The following is a 9,317-nucleotide window of genomic DNA, read 5'->3' as shown; positions in this document are numbered from 1 at the left end:
GTGTTTTCAAGTCCTAATCAACATTCTAAATCCATTTTCAAGACAGATTTTGTGAAAAGAAATTAGACGAACATAAGATTCACCTTTTTTTTTTTTCTGTTTTCGAACATCCATAGTTCAGTACTGGACAGGAGCACCTAATCAAATTCTTACTGTATGAGAGAAATATTCAGAATGATAAAATTCTGAATATTTCAAAAAGAGACCAAAACTATGCTGATACTCCATTTGGTTCAAGAACAGCGACAAATTTACTTTGGGTGCACCTTTCCAAAGCCGTCTTTGGTATAGTTGCCCTCGGTTTAAGGAGTTTTAAATAGAAATAAAATACTTTAGATTTTTTTTTTTTTTTTTGACAAAAGAGGTGAAGTATTTTTAATGGTTAATAAATTCAATATATTTCGAAATTCATGTAAAAAGTGAACATTTCTAAAGATACATGTTTTTAAGAAATCAAATGCAGTCATAAAATGATGAATTTGTAAAGAATAAAAGAAAATGCATAGATCGGTTAAAAAAATCTCACCTTAGAAAGAGAAAGCAAATATTTTTAATGCTAAATGTTTTTTTTAAAAAGGAATAATACATTATTTTTTTTAACTAAAAGAAATAAAACACGTTACACTTGATTGAAAAAGGCAAACTACATTGAATCTTAAATGAATTTATATGGATATACATTTAAAGGGAAAGAAACTGTAAGACCAAAATGCATATGTTGTATATAAATGTGTATATATAATCTTTTAGAAATTATATTCAGAGTAAACGCGTAAAAGGGTATTTTAATTCAAATTGTAACGCCAATTTATACGCGGGACCCATCCGATGTTGACGATGATGTGTGTGCAGGGACGCCGATGGGCTCTTTACCTGCTCGAAATGATTTGAATGCAGGTAGAAGATGAGCAGCGCCTCCAGGATGAGCCCGGTCAGAGCCACGCTCACCAGCATGAAGAGAATCGTCTGAGCCAGCCCAGTGCACCGTCGGGCCCGGCCCGCTCGGGGCGGCAGCGGAGGGGCTGCGGCGGCGGCGTGGCTGTCGACCAAGTAGACTGACCGTGGGTGCCTCATATCTCTGCGGGAGCAAAACTCGTCTGTAGTAGAAAAGTGAAACGAGGCGGTTGAGAGGTGAGAAAATGAGCAAACGGGTTGGCTTCATTGTGGTTGCCAAAGCAACACGAGTTTCCACGCTCTAGCGGCAGTATGCGGGCGACGACCTTTGCACCACAAAGGAACCGTGCCTGTTTTTTATTTTATTTTTTAAACCAGCATAGTACATTTGTTAAGTGCAGTTCCGTTGTATGGAACGTTTAAATCGAATGAAACTCATACGTTTTGTATTTCACTTCAATGCGCAGTATATTTGAATTGAGGAAGCAGGAAAAGAGTGTGCTGACTGGCACTTCACGCGAGGTCTTCGGCGGGACGGTTCAAAATGTCAGGAAGAGCCTACTAGAGCACCTGAAGTTTATTTGGGTGAATTGGAGACACTTTTCAATGGTTGAATGTGTGCAGACTCCCATTCTATGCGAGTTCTTCAAGTGGAATTCAAGGCCTTAGACAAGGTGGAGGGAATTGTGACCTTGTTTGAAATGTCAGGAAAAGCCCGCTAGAACACGCGAAACTGCATTTGTGAGTTCATTGGAGGCACTTTAAATAGTGGCAGGTGTGTTCTGACTCTCATCCCACGCGAGTTCTTCAGCTGGAATTGGGACCTTGGACAAGGTGGAGGAAATTGTGAACACCTTGAAATGGCAGGAAAAGCCAAAGAGAACATGTGCCTACTTGTGCAACCACATTAATTCATATGGTGGTTTGCATCCATCCATCTATCCATTATCCTACCTAACCGGTTATCTAAATTGGGACATGGCGTCATGTTTGGATGACCGTTTGCAAGCACGTCAGCTTCCCCTTAATACTACCCCAGGGCGGCCATCCAGATGATCTGGTGCCGACGGATGGCAGATGCTCGTCAATTAGCCGCAGGCTACCAAACGAGAATGACTCGAGTTGGGCCGGCCGAGCAGGTTTTGACAGGAGCGCTTTACCGGCAACTTTGGTCCCTGCGCTCAGTGCGATTGAGACGATGGCGCGAGCGTGTTGGCTGGCTTTGGCGGCCTGCCTGGCCGCCAACCTGGCCCGGGTTTTGTCTTCGGTGCCCACTCAAAACATGGAGTTCACGTACTTGTTACCGGCGGGCAGCAGAGAGTGCTTCTTCCAATCTGTAGAGAAGGACAGCAGGCTGGAGTTTGAATACCAAGTACGGTACCTCGTCTCACTTGTAACATTCTGTGAGCTTTCGTTCCAGGCGTCAAAGAGCACCGCGCCTCTGCTTTACTGCTGTTCTTGAATTTGTGGACAAAAGCAATTGGACAAAGTGTTGTGTTGGTCCTCCCCTCACAGGTTGTGCTCTCATTTGGGCCACTGTGATTTCGAGTTGTACTACTAAAAAAAAATTTTTAAAGGGATTTAAAGAAGTAGTATTAAAAAGAAAAAGGTTCTAGTTATAAGTCTTTGGAATCAAAGATTCTGGTGCTCCAGCAATATTGAGAAAAAAAAAAAGAAATTCATATTTCATTCGTCGCTGCAGATGTGCGTCACAAATGCGACATCTGGTGTCAAGACATCTAGACTACACAAGAAAAGTTTGGGAAGAAAATTGAGCTTTTCATGCTGCGCCCGACCTGAACTACTTTGTTTATTAAAAATCAATAACATATAAGGCAAAATGTCCTGTTTAATTGGCAGATAATTTTGTTTGAATGATGTAAGACCGTAAACCAACCGGCATTACCGGGATTCTGTTTGCTTTTTGGCGGCGTAAAACGCAGGATGTTAGAGAATTGAAACATTCAATAATCTTGTCAGCAAAAATGAACCTGAGCTTGAAATACTTAATTTTCTCAATTCTCCTCTGAAATTTAGTCTTAAAACAAAATAATGCGCCGCCACCAATCGGCCGATTGCGGTATTACACCACCAAAATAGACAATTTCGTGAAAACTGGACAGTTTTTGGAGTGCAAAATGCAAGAGAAAAAAAATGAAGCAACAGGGATGTACAACTGTGAATTTCTTTCTTTGTTTCCCAACTTGCATTGTTGAATTGTTTTTGCTGTGGGAAGACGCAGCTGCTGACGGCGCTTTTGCCAGCGTCTTTCACTAATTACTACGTTGCGATTGACAGTGTCGCTGACAGGAAGAGTGGCAGCTTAACAAGCGTTGTGCTTGAAACTGAGCCAAGGCACGTCATCCTCATTGTCAGCGCTGCTTTGGGATGGTCAAACGAGTTACGCCGCACTTGAACAATGTGGATGTCACTTGGAAATTAACCACCATCCTGAAACATGATAAATGCGGCAGCGCCGTTGTCTCCATCTTCAATTCAACAAAGTCACAATTTTAACTAAATTTTATCCCAGCTGTCTTCGGGCAGGAGGCGGGGGACACCCTGAACTGGTTGCCAACCAATTGCAGGGCACACGCAGACGACCAACCATCCGTGCTCACATTCACACTTAGGGACAATTTAGAGCGTTCAATCAGCCTGCCATGCATGTTTTTGGAGGAAACCGGAGTACCCGGAGAAAACCCACACAGGCATGGGGAGAACAGGCAAATTCCACACAGGAAGGCTAAATCGAACTCTGCACCTCTGCACTGTGAGGCCGATGCGCTATCGAGTCGTCCACCGTGCCAACGTTACCAGAATAATGTCTTTTAAAAATAAATAAATAAATTATACAATCTGTGTGTGTGTTTCAGGTGATTGGCCAGCCGAATTTGGATGTGGGCTTTGTCATGATTTCACCCAGCGGCGACCGAGAGATTGACGACAAGAGGAAAAGTCACGCCATCCACAAGTAACTTAACTATAGACCTAGCTAGCTGTACCACCCGTATATATACATATCTAACTGTATACACGCACGCGCACGCACATATATGATGTGCGCGCCGTTTTTTTTAGGCTGGAGCGTACGCATCAAGGTGACTACCAGATGTGCTTCGACAACACGTTCAGTAAGGTGAAGGCAAAGACGCTGTTCTTCACGCTGCTCATCAGCAGTGCCAACGGCACGGCCGGAGACGAGCGCAAGGCCTCAAACGACACTTTGGAGGTGAAGTTGCAGGACTTCAAGGTGAGTGTCATGCTTTGGCACGCCGGGAAAACTGCATGTCCGTGTACGAGTCACAGCACAGCAAAGTAGAATAAACTCCATCCTCAAAATTTTCGCATTCTAACATTTGAATATTTTTCTGTCGTGTAATGTTTGATACAGCATATAAAGGAATGGAGGTTTATGCTAACTCCCTTAATCCCACCCACCCTCTGCATACACGTAGCTTGAAACCCTAACTCTATTTGAAACCCTAATTGGAAACCCTAACCCGAGTTTGAATCCCTACTTTGAAACCCTAACCCTAATTTGAAACCCCAATTGTAAACCCTAACCCAGGTTTGAAACCTTGCTTTGAAACCCTAATTTGAAACCTTAACCAATTAAAAACTTGACTTGAGACCCTATCTAAAACTATGAAGCATACTTTTAAACCCTAACAAAACTTGAAAACCCATATTTCAAACCCTAACCCAAGTTTAAAACCCTAACTTAAAACCCCGTGCGGGTGCGGCAGGTGAGAGTGTTCCCAAACTGATGCCAGCCTGATGCCCCTTCGACATGCCACTTCCCATTTGAAGTATTTGAACTTAAAAGTGAATTAGAACTAAAGTGTAAATGGAGTCCAAAATGGAGTTAAAAAAATATAAACAAATCAAGCCAGTGTAACTTCCTGTACAATTCATCTCGTGATTCTTTCACTAACTACTAGAGGGAGCTGGATTAAGTCATGTGGTGGTCATTGTTGTGGCATCCCGCAGAGTCGTCTGGATGCGTTGCACATGCTAATCCAGAGAGGTCGCGTGATCCAGCTCATGCTGAGGACCTTTGACACCAGAGACCAGCAGCGACAGGACAACAACCTGTGGAGGGTCAGCTTCTGGTCCTTCTTCAGCATGGTGCTGGTCCTGGTTGTGGCCGTCTCGCAGGTTCGCGTTCTCGAGTCGCTCTTCCCCGAGAGCTAGAACGGCATCAGCTGCTGGTCGAACAAAAAGCTTGTACACTCATATATACTTTCAAAGTTGTTCCTCTGAGCTGCTTGTATTTCAAATCGGTTCGTGTTGCAAAAAATATAATTTAAAAAAATGTCATAAAATATAGTCAGGTGTCATTTTATTGGATGGAATTTTATGTCCACATTGTGAGAGATTCAGGGGCGGGGAGCGTCAAAATTATGAGAATTAGTGATGAGTGATGCAACTGTGACAAAACTGTGACAAAAACACTTTGACAAGCAACAATATTTATTGAAACAAATGCGACAAGAGGAACGTCTCACTCTGACAAGAACTCGTGCTGTTACACGAATAAAGTATGTGTGCAAAAACTAAATGCGGGTTCACTATTTGCTCATCGGGATGTCGCTCCCGAGGCTTTGTCGGCATTAAATTAGAATTCATGTGTCATGAATGTGGTTCCAATTGCTCATGATAAGCAATGGCTTCATTATGTGTTGTCAATAAAACAAAAGAAAACATTGTAGCTATGTATTTATTTATTTATTTTTTACAAGGCACACATTACAACTGACCTTTGCGAAACCTTTATCACTCGAGTAGTTCTCATTTGAATCCACATTTTTTGACCATGTAGAGTGGATATAAAAAGTCTACACCCCCTTGTTGAAATGCCAGGTTTTTGTGACCAAAAAATAATGTTAATAATTGGGCCAATAATGCAAACCGTTTTACATCAATGTTGCAAAAAAAATAGATATAATTCACAACACCATCTTTTTGAGAATAAAAGTAAAAATAAAATTCCAGTAGGCTTTTCTTGACAATTTTGTGGTCACATCTTGGAACACAGCTTCAGAAAAATTGCATTTTTGGAAAGTGTGGGGAAGAGGAATTGAGTTTCCAGTCAAATTATTTTCAAAAGCTAAAATTTTGAACGGGGAGGGATGTGCAGAACTTTTTATATTCATTGCATTATTGAGCTTGGAGGCATTTACATGAGCGGAGGAAAAAAGTTCCATTGTGTGCTTTATTGGCAGTGTAAGAACAGTCTCGGTTTTTGAGTGTCCGTCCTCCTCTTTTTATTTTGTCCCAAGGTCAGCCAAGGTCACCACAGATTCCGTCGCGGAGCAGGTCGCCTGTTTCAACAACAATCACCGTTAATCTCTGCGCGTTCGTTCGTACACACTCGCGCTGTCATGACATTGTCAAGATGAAAATTTCTCCAAATAAACACAGTATTATGACAGCTGCAGTCGAAACTGTGATGACAGATGCAGTCGAATAAAATAAGTGTGTGTGTGTGTGTGTGTGTGTGTGTGTGTGTGTGTGTGTGTGTGTGTGTATACATATATAGATATATATATAGATATATATAGACTTTTTTTTTCCGCTCAATGAGCAGCAAAAACGTGTCTCAGAATGTGCAGGTGAGTACAGAACTCGTTTGTATTGTCGCATGAACCAATCAGCATAATTGCCTGCGTCATTTTTTAACTGACTGTCACAACATTTATGAAAGAATAAGAATAATGCTTGTTCATAATTTTGTTTTGTAGCCTGTCAAAGTCATCCGCAAAGGTCGGGTGATGGCAAATAGACTTTTCTTGTGTGTTGCATTTGTCGTGTTCTACCCCCTACCCCCTAAAATGACTGAGGCAACTTTGCTAGTCGGCGAACATGACGACGGCTTCAGAGAGGAGGAAGAGAGGAAAAGGACACGTGGAAACACAAAAGCACCAGAAACAATGCCGTCCTTTATTGTACACAAGATTTGTTCTTGACTCTTCATGTGTGAGGCAACACTGGCACTAAACAACAACAAAAAGGTCATCATCTTTTTATGGCTGCATGGTGAGATACAAGCAGAACGTGGTTATGTCAGATTGTGGAGCGTCCTCCCTTCGGAGTATTTAAATGTACATTAACATGCAGAGAAATTCAAATACCGTTTTCTGTCAATGTATAGTAAGGCCTTTTTAGCCCCAAAAAACGACGATGTATAGTAAGGCGTTTTTAACCGAAAAAAAAGGACCATGTATAGTAAGGCGTTTTCAGAACGAAAAAAAACTCCATGTACAGAAAGGCGTTTGTTGCCATAAAAAAAAAAACCTCGACCACATAGTAAGGCGTTTTTAGCTCGTTTTTAGCCCCAAAAAAGGAACATGTATCGTAAGGCGTTTTTAGTCGAAAAAAACGACCATGTATAGTAAGGCGCTTTTAGCCCGTTTTTCGCTGAAAAAAATGACCATGTGAAGTAAGGCATTTTTGGCCAAGAAAAACGACCATGTATAGTAAGGTGTTTTTAAACCGAAAAAAACGACCATGTATAGTAAGACGTTTTTAGCCGAAAAAAAACGACCATGTATAGTCAGGCGTTTTTAACCGAGAAAAACAACCATGTATGGTAAAGCGTTTTTGGTCGAAAAAAACGACCATGTATAGGAAGGCGTTTTTAAACCGAAAAAAACGACCATGTATAGTCAGGCGTTTTTAAGCCCAAAAAAACGACCATGTATAGTAAGGTGTTTTTAAACCGAAAAAAACGACCATGTATAGTTAGGCGTTTTTAAGCCCAAAAAACGACCATGTATAGTGAGGCGTTTTTAGCCGAAAAGAACGACCATGTATTGTAAGGCATTTTTAGATGAAAAAACGACCATGTCGAGTAAGGCTATTTCAGCAGAAAAAAACGACCATGTATGGTAAAGCATTTTTGGTTGAAAAAAACGACCATGTATAGGAAGGCGTTTTTAAACCGAAAAAAACGACCATGTATGGTAAGGCGTTTTTAGCCCAAAAAACGACCATGTATGGTAAGGCGTTTTTAGCCCAAAAAACGACCATGTATGGTAAGGCGTTTTTAGCCCAAAAAACGACCATGTATGGTAAGGCGTTTTTAGCCCAAAAAACGACCATGTATGGTAAGGCGTTTTTAGCCCAAAAAACGACCATGTATGGTAAGGCGTTTTTAGCCCAAAAAACGACCATGTATGGTAAGGCGTTTTTAGCCCAAAAAACGACCATGTATGGTAAGGCGTTTTTAGCCCAAAAAACGACCATGTATGGTAAGGCGTTTTTAGCCCAAAAAACGACCATGTATGGTAAGGCGTTTTTAGCCCAAAAAACGACCATGTATGGTAAGGCGTTTTTAGCCCAAAAAACGACCATGTATGGTAAGGCGTTTTTAGCCCAAAAAACGACCATGTATGGTAAGGCGTTTTTAGCCCAAAAAACGACCATGTATAGTGAGGCGTTTTTAGCCGAAAGAAAAACCATGTATAGTAAGCCGTTTTTCGCCGAAAAAAAACGACCATGTATTGTAAGGCGTTTTTCGTCGAAAAAAAAACCGACCGTTTTTACCCGAAAAAAAAGACCATGTATTGTAAGGTGTTTTTAGCCGAAAAAAAACGACCATGTATAGTAAGGCGTTTTGTGAATTGTTCCTTGGTGTGAGTGTGACCGCGAATCGTTGTGTTGAGGATCAGAAAACTGTTGGTCACGCACATTTTTGAGCACGTACAGGAAGCCCAGAATCGAACCTTGCACCTCCGCAGTGCGGGACCAACGAACTTACCATTTAACTACCAGGCAGGGAATGATTGCTGTTCTTGTTCCTCAGTGTGAGTGCGAATAGTTGCGCGGGGAAGAGCATCAGAAAATGTATAGCAATGCATGTTTTTGAGAACACACAGGAAGGCTGGAGAGAGAATCGAACCCTGCACCTCCTCAGTGCAAGGCTGACGCATGAACCATTCGATTACCAGTCAGCTGATGAACAAAAAATTCACATTGTCTGTAGATGTGAGTGTGAGCATGAATAGTTGTGTGTAGAAGAGATCAGAAAATGCACGGCCACGGACATTTTTGAGAACACACAGGAAGGCCGGAGGTGGATTCGAACCCTGCACCTCTGCAGCGCAACACAGACACACTAACCATTCAACTACCAGTCAGGTGATGAAAAGCAACTATACATTGTCTGCAGATGTGAGTGTGAACAGTTGTGTGGAAAAGTGGATGAGAAAATGCATGGCCACACACATTTTTGAGAACACAGAGGGACAAAGTTGGATTCGAACCTCGCAACTCCAGAGCGCAACGCCAACGCACGAACCATTCGACTACCAGGCAAGTGATGAACACTTTACATATCCCAAAATAAGACCATTTTTTGAAATGTGAACATTTTAGTACGCATGGATAGGAAGGCTTTTTTGGAAGTATTTTTTTTT

At 41.7% G+C, this 9,317-nt stretch overlaps 2 protein-coding genes across 2 annotated transcripts in view; one reads left to right on the top strand and one right to left on the bottom strand.

The window, feature by feature from the left end:
* Positions 1-1,185, bottom strand: part of LOC109511350 (tumor necrosis factor ligand superfamily member 6-like) — a 4,954-nt gene extending 3,769 nt beyond the window's left edge. Inside the window, exon 1 of the mRNA XM_019862432.1 lies at positions 1,027-1,185. Coding sequence (XP_019717991.1) covers positions 1,027-1,074 — 48 coding nt within the window. The 5' untranslated portion in view covers positions 1,075-1,185. The remainder of the gene's footprint in view (positions 1-1,026) is intronic.
* Positions 1,186-2,056: 871 nt separating this feature from the next.
* On the top strand, positions 2,057-5,608 carry LOC109511491 (transmembrane emp24 domain-containing protein 1-like). Its single transcript, XM_019862674.1, has 4 exons — positions 2,057-2,266; positions 3,771-3,868; positions 3,976-4,147; positions 4,888-5,608. The coding sequence occupies exons 1-4, from the start codon at positions 2,093-2,095 to the stop codon at positions 5,089-5,091; spliced, it is 648 nt and encodes a 215-aa protein (XP_019718233.1). The 5' UTR covers positions 2,057-2,092; the 3' UTR covers positions 5,092-5,608.
* The last annotated feature ends 3,709 nt before the right edge of the window (positions 5,609-9,317 follow it).

Source organism: Hippocampus comes, unplaced genomic scaffold, assembly GCF_001891065.2.
Source record: "Hippocampus comes isolate QL1 unplaced genomic scaffold, H_comes_QL1_v1.1 scaffold171, whole genome shotgun sequence".
Classification (NCBI taxonomy): Eukaryota; Metazoa; Chordata; class Actinopteri; order Syngnathiformes; family Syngnathidae; genus Hippocampus; species Hippocampus comes.
The sequence above is the reverse complement of the archived record's forward strand: the minus strand, read 5'-3'. Positions and strand labels throughout refer to the sequence as shown.